The following is a 19,324-nucleotide window of genomic DNA, read 5'->3' as shown; positions in this document are numbered from 1 at the left end:
AAACCTGGGTCGAGAATACGGTCGAGGCAGGAAGGTACAAAAATGCTTCATTCATTGTTTCAAATAAACACTCTTGGTTTTAAATAGCATAAAATTTATATTCTTTTGGTTTTGTGTTTTCACAATTTCACAGCACGCATTCTACAGCTTGCGCGTGCAGTGAGCACTGGTGGACAGCAATCAATCGACGGTGCTACACAACGCTCGAACACCGTCGCTAGACGCTCGGCTATCTCACTGCTGACAATGATCGTTCACGCTAAGTTGACGGCGACAAATCCTTGCGTTGAAGGCTTCTTCTGCAAATATTTTCTGTTGAGACACTCGTAGGTTTGTTTCATGCACGCACACTTTTCTGATTTCTCCTGAGAATGGTTTTGCTCCATCACTTCACCCCGTCCGACAAAAAACGCAGCGACACAGTACAAGAATAACACACCCGCCACTAACAGTAAGCACCAGTCTTTGGAAAACTTTTCTCGTCGTAACATCACTCGGGAGCGAAATAAAAGAACATGGAACAAACACGCAGGATGTGTGTTCGTAGCGGTCGCCGCGGGATGCTGTTTTCAGGCAAAGCGTAATGCAGCGCCAGCGATGCTCGCTGCAATTTTCCTTCGCCGGATCACGGCTCACAATAAACGCACACAGCACAAATGCCGCATCATAAGCTCGTAGTAATATTTCCGGCGTGATAGACCATCAAAAACAGTTCTGGAATTCACTCTGACGAGGGGCTGAAGCATACAGCTGACGCGACCTCGCCCAGTTCGAAGCACGGGCGGCCATCTTCTCTGTCGGTGGGCTCACCGGCCGTCTGGCTACGGTGGCTACCATAGTCTGGCTGATGACGTTAGTTCAGAGTGCGCACCCATTGGTGGGTGCTCATGTGCCTCCACCTCGGAGGAGTAAACGCCCCCTTTTTTCTAAAGTTTTATCTGACTATAGATAGATATGATGAGCCTGCTGGTGCCCATGGTGATAAGGAATACTGTTCTCAAGTACCTCGCACTGCCGGTATGTACCCACTGCAGCATTCTCAGTGACCCCAGTTGGCCTGACGGTTGGTTTTGAACCCATTTTCCTCAGCACAGCTGCCCAATGAACTGCCCATTTGACCACGGACTACCGAGTGAAGCAGGTAGGTGGGAAAATGCTTATGTGCAAATATAAAAGCATACATAGTAGCTAAACAGATACTCGGCCCATGGAAAGTGCACGAAGTACCCTAGTAATGCTGATGCATCAAATGGTACAAAGAGCAGGCTACCTCGATCCTCTTCCAGCTGTCTTTGTTCCTGATGACCTCCATCAGGAGCTCGGTGGAGATTCCAACAAAGTTCAGGGTGCACCACACCACCACTGCCCGGTCCATGCCGTGCCACGAGCAGACAAAGGCAAAACTGGCTGCTGCCCCCAGCATGCGGCGTCGCGGTGTCCACCCACGAGCCACGACTGGCTGGTAGATGTACCTGCGCAGCATGCATACACTGGCTTCACAAGTGCAAGGTATAAACCATCATGAATGAAAGTTTCAGATAGAGTGGCACAGATGAAAAATTTTAATTTATTCGTGCAATGGCCAAATTATATTGATGTACTAAATGTCCAAGTCTAGAGCTGGGACATGCAGTACAGTTTTTTTTTTTCTTTTTGGGGCACACGTGGCCTTTAGTTTTGTTTGATTTTACATAAAGATATTGGAAGTGCTTTAACAGGTTAGCCAGGTTTTGCGGGAGGGCACAGAAATCGAGGATGACAAAGAAGTCTTAAAACGAATGGTCATAGTTCCTACCTGCCAACCCTCCGACCGTAGACCAAAATTTTTATTCTGCATACTTGTTTAGAGCAGCAACAGCACTTAATGTAGATGCTATTTGCAACTTATTCGTATGGACTGCACAGGATTTACTGAAAACAAAATCACTGTAACGATGCGACACAACGAGGTGGTGACTAGCAACCATGACTAAAATAGAACAGCACAAAGTTATGTCACTGAATGAAAAAAATAACACAGTAAAGTGGAGGCTAGCAACCATGGTTGCTAGTCACCATCTCATTTTTTTTTTTTTCATTCAGTGTCGTAACTTTGTGTGGTTTTATCTATGTCGCATCTTTGTGCTGTTTTATCTTAGTAAGCCATGTGCAAACCGGCCCACATGAACACGATCCCACACATGGACTGCAGGTTGGTGATGGGGCAGCCAACAACAAAAGAAATGACGAACTAACAATGGCAGCATGCATGTATGATTACTGGGCCGAGTGCTATCATGCCTGTTTGTTCTGCCAGTTGTAACTCTGGGAGCAAAAGATGGCTGCCACCTTCGAGCACTGCAAATCCTGGTCTATACATGCCACTGGCTTTACGAGTAAGCTCCAGCTTTTAATTTTCATATTAAGATACACATGCAATGTCAAAATGCTCTACAAAACCACTGCACTGCTTTTTATGAAACTGAGTCATTTACATGAACAAAGAGCTATACACTGGCGGTTACTAGAAGTAAACTTTTGCTGAAATAATTATTTTAAGAAAGTTAACAAATATCAGAACTTCTTAAGGAAATAAGAAAGAAGCACCAAGTCTTGAATTGTATAACTCCAAAGCAAGAGCATATTTGTCTGTAAGCAACATATGACGTAGTTCTTATGTTTACTACTACAATAATTAGTATTTTACATAGTACATTTACTTAGTCCTCGCAAAGGTTGCAAAAGTCTCACAAAAGAAACACTCGCACTGCCTACAGCAATGTCTCATGGGTAAACGTTACCTGCTCCAAGACACTGTAAAAGATACTGTTGACTAAATTGTGGTATCACGTTTACCCCCTATCGTGCCATGCCATTATCCTGAATTCTGACCGAGAATTGCCAAATTTCTTATTAAGCAATTTTTTACAAAAGACATTGCAGGGAATGCTTTAGGTGCTCATTTATTCAAAATCTCAGCCATTATTGTAAAACTGACATCATATCATACCATGCGATATCATATCATATGACATATACATATACCACATACCAAACGATAGGTATGAAATAAGAACATAAATTGTGACAGTCCCCTACAGAGCACATATTGAAATACTCCAATTAGTCACCTGTGTCCTCATCAAACACCTTAACTAGAGACACTAAATACTGGAAGCAAGCTAGGAATTCCGGGGCTTTGTTTATGTTGATTCCGCACCACTACCCTGCGATGTCAAAGTCACCAGAAACGCTGCTCTCAGAAGACGAGCTCAATGCACAGAGAATCTCGGTGTCTTCTTCACTCACAGAGCAATACACTACATCGCTCAAATCACTCCATACATCGCTGAAATTAGCTTTTCTTCTTTTTCCTGAAGAAGCCAACGAAGGTCAAGTTGCTGGCAGCGCCATATTTTACGAGCCACAGTTGCCAAATTGTTTTATTTTCTCTGCCATTATAAACTCGCTCCTGCTTGTGCTGCCATATACCAGAAGCATGATAAAGCACTGACATGAAATCAGCTTGCCCATGTTATTGCTAGAAAATGAAAAGTGTCGTCGATGAGCACAGCTTGTCCTTGGTCGCTTTTGCAGGAAATGGGTAGACCTATCCAGCTTGTCCAAGGCACGGAAGGGGTTAATGTATCGGAGCAAGGCTAGCCTCTGAGAGTTGCCATTGTGGAGCACTAGAGATTGATTCACATGGCTGGTGCTCTTAAACGTGCATGTATATCCACTTAGAAAGGTGCTTTTGCATTCTGGTACCACTGGGATGTGAACACCACAGATTGAACTCAAACTCGAGACATCTCAGCTGCAGAATGCAATAGCTAGTGGGCCACAGTGGCAGGCAGGCAAAATTTTATATGCTTACTGCATTACATTACTCATAATAATTAACAGATACTAGCACAAGCCACTGTTGCAACAATTCACTCACCTCTGTATCCACAGGTAGAGCCCTCGATCAAAGTGCCTGCGTGTGCACAGGATGAGAGCAAAGATGTGACAGAGCATCGATCAATGTGCAATTCATTCGCATACTAAACATAAACTGTGTGAACTAAATGTGAGCATAGGGTAAGCTGCAGCGGCTTTACCTAAGCAGGACTTCAAAAGTTATGACCAAATCCAATGGCAGGTTCGGAGCAGTTCCGGAGCAATGAATTCCGCTCTTTTGAAGTGAAACTGCTCCAATGAAAGACCGAAGGCCTTTGTTGGGCGTAGATCAATCCCTGGAGCAGCCAAGAATTTCCAGTCCAAATTTTCGGAGTGCACTGGAACTTTAAAATCTTGGGTAACTTCAGAACCGGTTTAGCATGTGTGCTCCCTCGCTTCATTGCTCTTGTGGTGAAAGCTTGCATTACAATTGTGAACTTCGTGACACCAGTCAAGCCATGATACTACGAACACGGATATAATGAATCATTATATAACCTAAAACCTACATTGTTATTGCTGGTATCAGCATGTAAGAAATACAGTTGATACCTTTTAATTGACCCTCTCTTAATTCAACTCTGCTTAATTTGAATGCACCAGAAAGTCTCGGCAAGAAACAATACATTGCTATGGAGCGAAAACTCGTTTAGTTTGAATGCAAATGCATGCTGCTTTGGTTACCTCAGCCCTCACCTGATCCCCGCATGCGTCTCCTCGTGCGTGCAGTGGTTACTAAAAGCCTTTAACATGCAAGAAATCCAGCAGCCTCCTCCCTTAGGTGTGAAGCTGTTTTATCTTTATGTTTTAGTGGCCTATGCTCCTTCCACCTAAAAAGCCATTCATTCCTGTTTGTTTCATGTCATGTCACAGTGAGGCAGTGTTTAAACATGTCAGTGTATTTCGCCGCACGCAGGTTGAGTTGTGCTTCAAGAGCATGAAGCAAAAAGATATTACAGGCTACATCAAGCAATAAGAAAGATGTGAATTCACTCATTTTGCTACTGTTTGTTAATTGGACCTATTGTTTGTTAATGTGACCCATTGCAGTACTGCAAGTGTTAATTTACTGGAGGTCCACTGTAAATGCTCATGACAAATATCAGGGAATAGTACGTGATTCCCCTTGACAGATCTGTAGTAATACATCCACAAAAACCCTGTCTCAACATCAGAACTTGTCTCTCTCTCTCACTGATTATGATAAGCCAATTATTCTCTAAGGCAAGTGATAAAACTGGCAAGTTAGGCTTCCGCCAACAGAAACCATTACTCTGTGGATCTACTGTCTCAACTCTATCAGTTAAATTCCCTCGCAGAATGCAGACTACCATCAAACTTGGTGCTAGCTGCTACACAATAAGGCACTGACCGTACAATTTACTGTTACAGTAGACGTCTGTTAATTCGATTGTGATCGAATGATACTGCTGGCACCATGCATTTCTATGGGCCCAAACTATTGTTATTTTGATCTTAAAACTGACCTTAGCTGGATAATTCAAATCTGGCCAGCCAGTACGCAAGTACCTGACCCCTATGGTGACTCCAACAGTGACCTCCTTGGTGGCAGCACCTGTCTCGGCGAAGCTTATGGGCCAGTGACTGCGTTGAACACATGTTATATCCTGTAGGAAACGCTTATTTTTCAGCCTGCCCTATGACGATTTTCAAGCAATAACCATCGCTCACAATGTCTGATTACGGTATTTATCAGATTCTAACGCGCACCTTTCTTTCTTTAAAAAGAAAGAATTGGGCCCAAATTTGTCTGCGCAGTGCAATCGGACTCGAATCTAAAACAGCCTCGAGAGCGTTCGCATGCTTTACCGCATAGCACGGATGTATTGCGGCAAAGCCGCCTTTAGGAAACCAGCAGCCAATGAGCAAGACATTTTAGACTCTTGCTATAGGCAGGGTAATATCATCAGCAATCTTGAAGATATAGAAAATTGTAAAAGCAGTGGAACAATTCTATACTGATCTGTACAGTACCCAAAGCAGTCACGATACCTCCACTGGAAGTAGTAATGAACGGATTACACAGGACAGGGGTAATTGGATATCGCAGGGAGAGGCCTTCGTCCTGCAGTGGACATAAAATAGGCTGCTGCTGCTGCTGATGATGATGAATTTTTTTTGCTATGAAATCGGGTGCACGTTAGATTTCTACTTGGTTTAGGAACTTTAATGTCCTTTACACATTTGTTTTCTATTTCGGACACACAGAAAATGGGGGCATGCTTGGTTTGGTGGTGTGTTAGAATAGCGCAAACACTGCCAAATGAATCAATGGTGCATTACAGCATTTTTTGTGCACCTTGTTGAATTTAACCTGCCAGGTAATTGATCAATTTCACTGGTCCCATTAGGGCCGAGCTAATGGAAGTCGACTGTGGTCGCCTAAAAGTGCAAGCAGTGTTGTGTAACGAGAATGCGGTGTTTTAAGGCGGTCCTACAAGCAGATTATGCTACTGCTTTCATTTTGTTGGCTTCACAGTGTCTCTGTTGGAAATGCTTTCAGTACTTGTTACACAGCTGATACTAAAATGTTTGCCATTTTAATTTGGCACAAACCAAAACAAAGCTGTTGACTGCACGGACACGTGGCGGTGCTTTTCAGCATCACTGTGGAGGAGGTTATGTCAACCAACATCAACTATCACGTCCACAACAACTGGTGAAGGCGTGGAGGCATAAAAATTGAGTGGACTCCCCAGAAATCCCAGATACATTACAAAAGTGCAGTGGAACTTGCAGCCATTTTAGGCTTAATTTAACAGCAACGATGGCGATAGCATTGCTAAGGGTGCTGGTTGCTTTGCACTGCTTAAAATAATGTTGCTCCCGGTAGCACAATAGCAGGACTTAGATTTGCATTAGCCGCTGGGTCGATCAGATTAGCATTCAGAAGTTGACGTAGGAGCTTTAATTTGATGCAGTATGCTCACAGCTGTAAACAATATGCCTAAAAAAGGAGGCCTTGCTCGCTCTCTCTTGCCATGTTTGCAGCCTTTGTTGACCATGGTAAACAAATGCGGAGGAAGGCCGCTTGGCTGCAAACAGACCGGATGATAAAAAACTCCAAAATAACCAGAGGTGCTTGCAGCATTTCATAGCAGTAGCTGCCACAGGGAAAGACAGGAGAAAATGGCAAACTCTTACTTTTGTAATCAAATTGTTGCTGTGCAACGTGACACACACGCCGAGCATCTTAAAGTGCTAGGTTGCACGAGGAAAGGACAGTGGTATGGTCGTTATTCACTCATGCCACGAATGCGTCTCTGGCCTAGTGGGGATGAGAGTTGGGCTAATGTGCCTGGTAGGCCAGGGTTCAAATGCCACCATTGAACATGTCATTTTTAAAAAAAATTGAGCAACGGTTTTTGTTAAAACCGCCCATTTGGCCTATCCAGCAAGACAGCAGCCAGACGACACTCTAGAACCTGGGGAGGTAAGGAAATACAGCTTCGCTTTAAGAAAGCAGATGTCTCCTGCCCTTGAAAAACGTGAGAAGATTTCCAGCTGGCCAGTGGGGCCCATTAATACTTCAGTCAGATGACCCCCTGCTGTGACCCACCTCCAAAGGTAAGAGCAGAGGTGAATGCGGCTCACGCATTTCGGTGGTGGAGGGAGTGCCATGCCCTCGAGGCCAGCCACTGCCGACCCAAACCCGTACAGTATCCGGTACTTCAGGAAGAACAGCACCGTGAGGCAGATCCCGAGCCCCAGGAGGCTGGGATCGTCCATCTCTGCCACGAGGTCAGGATAGTATGCCAAGGCTGAGCTAAAGCATGTCACAAAAGCAGAAAACGTGCCACTTAAGAGAGAGCATGTAAACAAAAAAAGTAGATATCAAGTTATGATGTTTAACATCCCAAAGCAATACTACACTGGTTATGAGGGGCTCCGGATACATTTGGGCATGTGTCTGTTTTTTTTTTTAATGTGCACTGTTTACCTACGTACCCGAGTGTTTTTTGCATTCCACCCGCTGTGGAATGCGGCCACTGTGGTCATGTATCGAACCCACGACCTTGCACTTGGCAGCAGATTGCCATATTTAGTCTGCTACCACACTGCTTACAGAATATGGAACTACGACATTGTGTGGCGGCAAAATCTAGAATTTCTGTGTCAAGTAGTCAAGTAAAGCAATTACCATAAAGCACCCACTACAGTTAAGGGGCCTATCATAATAGTCTGTGACTGGATTGAGTAATGGAACCGGTGCATTGGACTTGTGTAATCATTTTTTAATTGTGTGGTGGACTACCAAAATTCCACGATCACTTTCTTTTCCTGCCCTGTCCCTGTCCCTGTCCTGTTGGCTAAAATCACAGCCATATTCATTGCTGCTGTTGATATGTACGAGTAATCAAGGAACGAGAAAGCGTGAAAGCATGTAAAGTACGTAAAATATTAAATCAACACATTTGCACACAACTTGCGGCAAAACTTCCATGTGACCTAAAGCACACAGACACAATGACAAAAGCAAAACATGTGCGGAATCTCTTTTCCGTGCAATGTGCCTCTATCAATTTATGGATATGCTTTCCCGGAACCGCAATCAGCATGCACTGGTTGCAGCTCCAAGGGCATTGCGATTTACACACTATTTCTAAATGCTACTCTGAGACAGATCATGGCAACTTAAATGGGCAGAAAGAAAGAGAAGGCCACTGTCTGCTTTGCTGGCTGTTTCTTGCATAATGGCTAATTTGATAAATAAGTCGGCCCCGTGGAGTCAGCAAACTTGTGGATTTCTAAATTTCACAATTTGCACATAGAAAGCTTCTGGAGATACTGCATGAGTTGCTTGTGTATGTTATTAGTTTGCAACACATTATGTTAAGACTCAGCTTGCTTGGGACTTCAATGTCGTTTTCGTATGGACTTACTGTTTTAGTGAATATGTTCTTTTACTTACTTACAAAGTACTTGAATGAATCCCAACTAGACTCAGGCTAGCGATTCAGCTGCATTAATACTATGTATCTTTGTAAAATATTTATGGTGAATAAAATAAATAAATAAATAAATAAATAAATAAATAAATAAATAAATAAATAAATAAATAAATAAATAAATAAACAAACAAACAAATGAATGAATCACTTTTCAGTCCAATTTTACAGCTAGATGTTGAGAGGCTTGAGTGTATGGCTCCTGCAAAAGGCCGGTGGATGGATAGAGCAAACCAGCCTGAAATTTCAGTGGTGGCACAGTAGTGGGACACCATCTCGCAACATTGGATGCATTGCTACATACCAATAAGCTGACTTTGCAATGAACTTCACCACATCACTGCTGCCAAAAACCCTGCTTGTGGCTGTGGCTATTATACTAGGTTAAATGGTGACTATGGCAAGTGTTTGGCTCATCAAAAGAAAGATTTGATATGGTGCCCCCTCTTCGTAGGAAGTAGTCTTAAATCGTTGATCAACCAGTAGGGATAGCAGCGTTGCTGAAATGTGCTGCATGTGTGGTGTACATGTGATTATGATAGTTCCATCTCTCCGAGATGAGACGTGCCAGCTTCTTTAGGGGTTGTTGCGAAGGAAAGAAGTGGTGATAGCAGAGAACAGTAAAGTTGGCATGTCCATACTCAGTAATGCTTGACGAGTAGTGCGAGAACATATACAAGATGAAATACACAGAATGTTCCCAGTCTTAATATTGTCTTGTGTAGCTTTTCACGCTACTCTGATATTAGACAGATATAACATGACATTAGAGACAGTGCAAAGTGAAAGCAAAGTATACATTCACTGATGTGAAAAGCTTTGTACATTGATATGTGTCTATTAACAAGCGGGTTCGCCCTGACTTTACTGGTAAATTTGTTTGAATTTTTGTGGTAGGTTATACAAGCCAAAGCACGATACTTGCGACAAGAGACGAGAGCAGCTGCTGGCACGCGGCCACACTGCCAGGTCAAAGGCACTGCTATGTAAATTGGCGTGCTGCCTAGAGCATGGTTGGAAGCACAATGTTTGAATTAACGACCGCAAATGCTTACACTTACGAATTACCAGGCGATTTCAGACATTCAAACACTACACTTCATTTTGACAGGACCACCAGTGTCAGTTAAAATAAACCGGAAATTCGAATTAAGTGGGTTCGAATGTAATGATGTTCAACAGTGGTATCACTAGCCAAGAGTTGCAAAACTATTGATTACAGTGTCAGCAGTGAACTATTGCAATACTGTCGATAGTACTATGTTATCAATAGCTTTCATAACACTATCGATAGCTTCACGAGGAAATATGGTAATACCATCGATAGTCTTCTTTACACTATCGACAGTTTAGAAACCTATCGATACTATTAATAGTAAATTTACCGATAATTTTTGCATCATTAGTGTGCACATGCCGTGAGTGATACAGTATCGATTCATATAGCTTCTACAATTTTTCAAATGTGCCCCTTTTATGCACTCACCTGTAGAAATAGTGAAGAAGGGCCTCAAGAAGAAAGTAGTAGAGTGTACACAACCCAACCTGAACAGCAGGGTACATGATATCTTGCGCTGACCAGGCTGTCTTTTGTTTTGTGACCTAGGTAACAAAAGCAAAATACTTAGAAGTTATTTAATCCTGCGTGAAAGGAGTGGCAAAATGCAAGAAATTCAAACCAGTAGGGGTACACATGTACCCCTACTGAAACATTCCGTATGCCATTAAAATATTTCCGTATATCTTCCGTGTGCTTTCTGTATAATTCTTACATAATACGATGACTAAATTACGACTACAATGACTAAATTCAGCAACTATCTCACTGAGTTACCAACGTGCTCTTAGTTAGTACCAACTAAGTTACACACATGTGCTTATCCCACACTGTTATCACAGCAAGGTCCACCCCCGTGGTTGTTTACTGGTGCAAGCAGATTGGTGCTGGTCAGTTTGAGAAAGCAGAAAGGAACACGAGCGCACTGGAACGGTGTCGCAGAAGAGTAATGAGGCTAGCAGATGAGCATGTACAGCGTTTGTCAAAAGTATACGGGATACTCTACGCCTTCATGATATATGTAGTTCGGCTGTGTGGTGAGGTTCATGTGGAGCTCATGATACTACAGGCCTCTGGGCGGTGGGCACGAGCGTTCTTTTCATGCCCTGGGGCATTGCAACTTTTGGCTTACCACATAAGCTACTAAATAGGCCACATTCGGCCTAAAGGTCTCAGGCGACACAGGTCGTATATTTTTGACAAAGACTGTAGGGGAGAGAAGGAGTGCGAGAGATATATGAGGACGCCGAAAGTGTGGTAGAGGAGCCTCAACGTCACATGATGAGGCTGACACTTTCAGTACACACAAGGGCGTGACAAAAGCGTGAATGCAGTGAGTATCACCGCATGGCCAGATGGCATCTCCCTGTGGTGGCATGCAGCTTCCCACTTCAAGAAGGTATTCCTCAACAAGTTTACCACGGGTGACAGAATGCGCAGTCGCCTTTCGTTCAAGAACCATGTGCAGCCAGTAACAAAGTATGGGAAGGCAGATTTCAAGCTCAGTGTTTCTTGTAGAGTGTGTAGGACATACTGGCTGGCAACGTCAATTACTATGCACAGCCTCTACTTTGGAGCTATAATTACTGGCACCCCGAGATGCCTACACAATTACCAACGCTCAGTCGAGTAAGTGAGCTCCTAATTTGCTGTTGCTCACTGTTCATGTTGTTAATTTGAGTAGGGCAGAGCAGATGACAACGTTGCTGTTTGTGTGCCGTGGATGCCAACAATTTGCGCAGGGATACAAATAAGTAGGGTGCGAGATTAGAAAAAAATTTCAAATAGCAACCAACTGTCTTGCTACTCAATTTGACCCTCAAGCCAAATAGCTACAATTCTATTGGGCTGTCAAATGAAGTAACTCCTACTAACAGACCGTTTTACTAATTTGCAAGAGCGCTTCTCGGCACTGCAAATTTGCCCAGCTGATGGTGGCACCAGTCCGACTTGAGAGAGGGTGAGATGCTCGCTGCAAATGCTGGGATTTGTCTCTCATGCATGGCTTCATACTGACAGCCATGCCTGTGCTTTCTATGTCATAAGACAAGCAAACTGTTTGCATGTGCCGAATGCAAAAATGACTGCACCGCCATTAGCTCAGCGAACTGCCTCGCAGGTAATTTAATTTTACCATTATGAAAAGGGTTCATTAGCAGTGGATTTGAAATAAATATGCATTACCTTCTTAAAAATTTGTGAATCAGTGATCTAGTAATATATGTAAAGCCAGCAAGTAACAGCAAGTGTGAAACTAACCAAAATACAGCCGAACCTTATTACAATGCAGTCACGACCAACACAAGAATGGATTCTGTGTAAGCATTACATGCTTATTGTAAGCATTTATTACACGATGATATTGGCAAGAAATATTATTTGTTTCGTTACATATATCTAGTACTTTTGTTAAATCAAAAACCTATCTAAATAGTTTTGTTCGAGAACAATGCACTTCATGTGTGGTTTGCTGCCATATGCGATTTGTGTTCATTTCAATCTGAAGTGTCGCGATTCGCACACTTCTAAAGAGCCAATTAAGCAATGATTAAGCGACATTGTAATGATTTGCACTAATGAGGTCAAATGCACTTCAGTCAAGCCAATATTTAGTGTACTGCCCCCAAACAATTTGACAACCACTGTGGCATACCTGTACGGAGAAGTCCGAGTAGTTCTGCAGGGGGCCGGTAAACAGTGCTGGCAAGTAGAGGATGTACGCAAGTGATGTGTCGATCTCAGGATTGTTCTTTGTGCTGGGTCTTGCGATGGCATCAATGGCAAAGCTCATGCACCGAGCTGCCGTCCACGAAAGCCCAACTTGCGTGAGGAAAGTTTCCACACTGCCATGGTAAAGATATACAGGCTGGAAGAAAGGGTAGGGAAAGATATTTTCTAGTCATCTTCCGTAATTAACCCTTTAGGGTGATGTGTACGAAATTGGGTACGCCAAGCTAGCGCATCAACGGCAAAAGCATTGATGAAAGTAATGGTCAAAATGTGTCACATACATCTTCAAACTCTTCCGATTGGAATTGCGCTGCAAGTTTGAATAATGGGTGTAAAACATGTTACTAAAATGAGTGGGAAAGTAGACAGTTGTGTGTTCTTGCTCAGTGCAATTATGTCATATGTAGTGGGTCCACTTTCGTTGTTTTTCACAGTGTGCTGCACCAGGCATGATTTTCAACTGCCTGGATAGGTGCTTTCCAAGCCTGCTATAATTGAAATAGTTGATTGTTCTCATTTCTAATGTTCCTGTAGAGAGTTTTTGCATGTAGCCCACATTCTGTAAACTTCACAAAACTCAATAAAATACTTCATATTGGTAATCTACTCTACAGATGTACACTGCTTATGATACTGAAGATGCAAAAAATGGGGTGAAAGTGAGTCTTCAATCAACAGAATATTTTGGCACCTGCAAGGGATAAGTGCATGAGAACATAACACCAGCAAGGCACTGATATGTCATCAAACTATCTGCAGACTTCTCTGAGAAGAACTTTCAAGGTGTACTGACAGGACATTTTCAACGTGTCATTTTTCTGCATTAAGTGGAGGTACAAACTATAGAAAGAAATTCTAGCAGAACCCACCCACGATAATTTTCCAAGTTATGCCAGAGCTATGTTAACAGCACACATATTTTCTTTAACTTCCATTACAGTCAACTGAACTGAGTGTGACGGTGCATCCCTGGTTTTGTCGCTTTTGCAGCCAAATACACTGCACGTCCCTAGAGACCTCCTAACACTCCACGAGCTGTGCATGAGTGTCAATATCATGACAGCACGACAGTGGCGATGCTCTTTCGCTCTACTTTCGCAGGTGGTATGCACCCCTTCTGAAGCGTTGCCATGGCGCCGAGGATAGGTACTTACCTGCCATGTTGTAGGCCCAGCTTCAATTTCTTGTAGGGGCTACATTTTTATGTGGCCAGATAGACAGACCAAAATGGGGTCAGAGTCAGAGTGCCCTAAATAATTTACTATACTAACAGATGTAGCTACATAAAACCATGAAGCCAACAGACAATGAAGCCAAGGAAAGCATGGGGAAAATTAGGTGTGGTTTTAATCGAAATGTGGGAATAATAAGAAAAAGGGAAATGAAAGTGGATGAACTCATTACTTCAGCATTTCAATTAAAACCACAGCCTATTCCCCCTATGATTTCCTGGCTTCAAAAAGAACACTATAGCTTCAAAAGAATGAAAAAGTAAAAGCAGAATCTATACGTCACAAACATACAAAATGCATCTAGATAAGTGCAAATAATGTCCATCACTCCAAACAAATGTGAGCAAAAAGAAAGAAAACTTCGAATGTAAAACAGCGGGTAAACTATAGATTATAGCTAACAGATCATATGAATTAAAAAACAATGTTTGAATCAGAAATTAAACATTTATAAATTGACTGAAAAAATATAAAGAAGTAATAGACGTGTAAGATTAGAATGGTGGCAAGGGACCAGAAAAATGGAACCCTGTGGTTCTCCTTTTTGTTGTCCATTGTTTATACATACATGTTTTGGTACGAAGGAGATGGATGTGTCATGATACACTGCCTCGCTCCGTTACTGCAATCGTTGCAGCTGCCAAACGTGAAATCTGCCAGAAGAGACGCACGCAGCACTCTTCTTAAGTTTTTTTTTTAACGTTTTCATAACTAACCTTATTGCTACATGTCGTCAGCAAAATTTTCTGTCACTGCACTATGACAGTGCTGATGCCAGGTCCATTCTTTCGAGAGCAACTTTAGTATCAAAAACACATTTTCTGTTTCCCTACTTGCTATGCATGATCCTTCGATGTGCGAGAAACATGTGGTAGGATTTTTCTGCAACTTTGAAAACGTGTGCCAGTGCTCCTTTAAGGACCAGCTGCAAACCATGACTCACAGTGGGACTCCTTACTTATGACTCATCCAAAGCAGCATTGTTGCCATTGTCGGTGTCAGCTAAAAGCAACCGACTGACACCTGTGCTCGAAGTGGTTTATCACGATAAATCGGTTGCTGTTGCATCAGCAAGAAGAGGAGAGTAGGTATTGTCATACTGCTGCATGTATTTCCCAGAGGCACTGCACATCACGGTCACCACCTTTGTTCCACTAAGATTCTTGACACAGCATACTGTTTAATTAGCTGCCTGAGCGTGAAGCTATCTGCTCGTGAATTATTGAAGGTTTGTACGTGCTTCTATTCTTTGACCTCTTTCCCTGCCAGATCCTGTGAGTCAATGCCTCACTGAGAGATTATAATATATATATATATATATATGTGAGTATGTGTGACTGTGCATGTGCTATACTGGTCGCCATCTTACGAGCCCACACAATTGAAGATAAGCCACATACCTTTAGGAATGTTAGCACAGGGAAGGCTGAATGGATGATAACAGCGAGACCCAGTAGGTAGCACACCAAGGTACTTCTGTACTTAGCAGTAATGTAGAAGGTGATGTACAGGGTGTAGAAAGACGCAGTTGTCAGCCAGCCAACATTGTAGAGCAGGAAGAAAGTGCTGTACGCAGCATAAAAACTTGAAAGCCACTGTATTTGGGAGAAAGAAAAAAGAACGATTACACAGATCTAACGCACATGTTCGAATCTAGGGAAAATAAAGCTTTTCTGAAGCAGTCCTCTCAAACACACGTGCTATGCAAGGCGATATACTTGCAAATTCTCTCAAAGAGCTACTTGGCACAACAGAAGCAAGTGTGCGATCATGGCCGAATGGTTAGAGCATCGGCTGGGGGGCCGAGGGTCGACCCCACCATCAGACGCGCAATTCACATAATTTTCAGAGTGCGAGCAATGCAATAAAGCAACAGAACCCAGTAGCCACAGATAGCAAAGTACGGGAAGGTTTGCTAAGAGAGGTTTACTTCAGCAGATGGATTTAATGTGAGCAGAGATTTTAATGGCATGAGCTGGGGACGTATTCTGAAACGTTCGCCGCGGCGAAAGTTTCGCACTGGCCACGCCTCCGCCGTTGCGGCGCGCTCTGAATGGCTGCTTTGACAAAACCGGAAATTCAGGTGGCGCAAGTGAATTTCCGGTTTTGTCAAAGCAGCCATTCAGCGCGCGCCGCAACGGCGGAGGCGTGGCCAGTGCGAAACTTTCGCCGCGGCGAACGTTTCAGAATACGTCCCCTGGTTACATCTGTCACGCACAGGTCAGGCATGCAGCAGCAACGTGGCTTTGGCTGAACAATATGAAATTACGGAGAAAAAGTTGAGTGCGTACAATTCAGCTGCCTGTAGATACAAAATATTTGTTTTGCCTTTAAGATTAAAAAACAAAGGTTAAGGTAGCACTACTTAAAATGAAGGAAAATGTAGCCTTGCACTAAAACTACTGCCAAGGTTCGTTGCATCCTTGGGTTTGTTGTTCGTGTGACACGAAGAATGAGTTCCCGCTTCATTCGGCTAACTGTTTAACCTCCCTCATTCTGCTGGTTTTGGAATATTGTGGCCCTGCCTGGGCACCCAATCATACTTCCTTGCAAGCTAGCTCAGACACGGTCTGAGCTAGCTCGAAAGGAAGTACACCACCACCACCATCAAGAACATACACCATCCTAGATCGCAGCAACCTCACTGCAGTCATATCCTACAGCGCTGATCTACATGAACCTCGCCGTGCAGTCGGCTGGTGCAGCCTATGCCACAGACAGTGTGCTGCCTCCCTCCACCCGCTCTGCGGACTGATGCCACCAGCTTATTTCTGTCTGCCTGCCTGATCGTGCCTCATTATGAGCACTAGCGACACGCAGCTTACACTTGCTCGCACTCTATTCATTACTGCGAGTTGCGTGTGCTTCGAGGGCGGCCACCATTCAGGCCCACGCAGGGTGTACCCTCCTTCTGCGAGGACACTTGAGCCCTCCTCCCCGGTGTGGATGGCTTTGTCTGAGGCCCTGTCCACTGTGACGTAAGAACTTTGTAAATTAATCGCTTCTAGTGCAATGCGCATGGTGCGAACTCATTCCTGCCTTTTCTTTTTCGCGTGTGCATGTGCTTCCACAGGTGCGGTAGGTTAGTTCGGCGGGCCGACACGTCTGCATGGGCTTACACTTCTTCGCCGAACTTGTACTACCAGCCTACCCCTCTCTGTTCTCACCTCTCTTCCTTTTAGTAGAATAAAATATCAAAGTAATGCATCTTTACTTGTTGCTGGGCTGATTGGTTGGCACTTATTACAGTGGGTTAGGATGCAAAACAAAGTGAAATAACACCAGTACAGGGAAGAGCGCCATTCGCAACTAAGTCTGACAGGGCTAAGAAATGGGGCAGCGTAGCACGAGCTTGTTGACAAGGATAAGAGTGCTGCACATTTATTTGCCTACGCATTGCGGTTCCTGCACGTGGGAGCCAAGTCTGTCTAGCATCTGCATACTTGGCAGAAGATGCCTTGGCACACGAGTTAATGGAGGCACACATTACATTAAAATGAAATGCAATATTTGTACCAGTGACATGTATGTGGCTCTGCATAGCAGTAAACAACAGTTCTTTGATTGCGTGTTAGAATAGGCATGCATTTTCAAAATTTTGTCTGTGTGGTCTCGTTACGGTGCACAAATTTATTTGTGCAGTCTTGCATCTTCCCTGTAAAAGCAAACCTGTATGCTATGAAAGAACTTAGTTGCAAGCGCCACTCGTTCCTGTCCTGGTCCTATTTCACTCTGTTCCGCATCCCAACAAACTATAATATCAAAGTAACAGCAGTTTTGCAGCTGTTATTAATGTTCATGCTGTACTCTGAGCAATTAGGTGTATGCTTGTACCACATTAATTTTGGCACTCCTTTCAGATAACTAACTAAGTACATAAACACATCATTGCATACCTTCAGATGCTACGACAAAACAGAATGCAGTGCTTCAAAGAGGATTGTGCAAATAATGCCACGTATGCAAATGAACAAGCTTCCATATTATTACGCACATGCATAAGTACGGCTTACTTTGTGACATTTGGCAAAAAGGCAGTGGCTGATGAGGGGCTGCACCAAAACCCACGGCCAAAACCTGCGGATAGCAGTGCTGTAGCGATACCATTCCTCGTCAGCAGTGTCCTGAGAGCAAACCCAACACAAAAAACAATCAATGAGCTGTGGTGAATGCTGGATGGTAAACTAGAAACTCGTATACTGTACCTTGTCACGAGGGATACCGTAAGAACCGTCAACGAACTCGTCAGGAACAACTTCGGGCAACGTATAATCTAAAGAAAAACAGGAAAGAAACACCAATAGAACGCCTTTTCGAGATAAGAGCTCCAAATGTCACGCGCTCGCGGTAAAGAAATCGCAGGTAAGCCCCCTAAGAGAGAGAGAGAGAGAGAGATATAAAGAGGGAGAGAGAAGGGAGGGAGGAAAGGCAAGGAGGTTAACCAGACTGAGTCCATTTGGTTAACCCGTCAAACATACCCATTACGAGTGTACGCCACGGACATTAACAAAGAAACAACAACAGCAGCAGCAGCAGCAATCGGAACAGTAGCTTCAACCACTATTCAGACACTCACTCGTTTTGCATGTCACGAAGCAGCCCAGAACGTAAACCAATCCGGACGTCCAGACCAGCCAATGAAACATCCTCAGCAGGATTTCCCACTTCTTCAGAGTGGCTGGGAACCTGGTGGGAAGTAGGGAAATGTAGAGAAACAGACAGGCACACTTCATTTTTAACTGGCTCCTATTTCCCAGTCGTCTGTGTACGGAAGGGTCGCGACAAACATATTCGGATGCACAAACATTCATCGGTGCCCGTCAAAACGTCGCTAGCAAGCGTGAAATAAAGTCAAGTCACGCGCTGGAAGCTTGAGGACTGTGGGCTTACCAATTCTGAACGACTGTAGGCGTTTTCTCCTTCAGGTCCTCGGCGTCGTAGTCATGAGAGTCGTTCATGACAGCTCTTTAACCGAGCAATCGTGCCGGCTGTCTTCGTTAGGCCTCACGCTACAGCGTCGCCACCGGGGTTTCAGCGTGTACGATTAATGATAACGTCAGCTTTAGTTGAACCAAATGCGACGCTCGACCCAGCAGTACACTGGACATGAATTGCACGCATGTCGCGTTGAACCAACGCGATGTTCAGCGATGAACCATAGTGACAGTGACCGCACGGTCGCGAGCATCGGGATCAAAGGCAAGCTTCACTTTGTGTCGCAGCCGCGAAAAACGCTCTGTAAACATTACATGGTGTTAGATACGTGCGTTGGCAGCTTCAAAAACGATCTGGCTGTGCTTTTACACTTGTCACTTCACTGCCGGAACGAATTGTTGCACAAGTTTAGAAACCTAGAGTAGGTAAGTTGTAGCGAGCGCTGGCGTGCACTTGAGCAGACGCCCAAAGACAGTATA

The 19,324-nt window shown here is 43.8% G+C and overlaps 1 protein-coding gene across 2 annotated transcripts in view; it reads right to left on the bottom strand.

The window, feature by feature from the left end:
• Positions 1–19,324, bottom strand: part of LOC126534308 (protein-cysteine N-palmitoyltransferase HHAT-like protein) — a 28,674-nt gene extending 9,350 nt beyond the window's left edge. Inside the window, exons 1-10 of one of the 2 annotated variants that reach the window (XR_008613273.2) lie at positions 18,801–19,324; positions 18,487–18,596; positions 18,116–18,183; positions 17,924–18,034; positions 15,311–15,505; positions 12,602–12,814; positions 10,378–10,493; positions 7,502–7,708; positions 3,923–3,958; positions 1,271–1,472 (exon numbers count right to left, since the gene is read on the bottom strand). Coding sequence is in view for 1 of the 2 variants with exons in the window: in XM_050181584.3 (XP_050037541.1) it covers positions 1,271–1,472; positions 3,923–3,958; positions 7,502–7,708; positions 10,378–10,493; positions 12,602–12,814; positions 15,311–15,505; positions 17,924–18,034; positions 18,116–18,183; positions 18,487–18,596; positions 18,801–18,868 (1,326 nt within the window). In the remaining variant the exon portion in view is untranslated. The remainder of the gene's footprint in view (positions 1–1,270; positions 1,473–3,922; positions 3,959–7,501; positions 7,709–10,377; positions 10,494–12,601; positions 12,815–15,310; positions 15,506–17,923; positions 18,035–18,115; positions 18,184–18,486; positions 18,597–18,800) is intronic. The other variant, XM_050181584.3, reaches the window with a different exon arrangement.

This window comes from Dermacentor andersoni, chromosome 7 (assembly GCF_023375885.2).
Source record: "Dermacentor andersoni chromosome 7, qqDerAnde1_hic_scaffold, whole genome shotgun sequence".
NCBI lineage: Eukaryota > Metazoa > Arthropoda > Arachnida > Ixodida > Ixodidae > Dermacentor > Dermacentor andersoni.
This window is presented reverse-complemented; position numbering and strand designations above follow the sequence as displayed.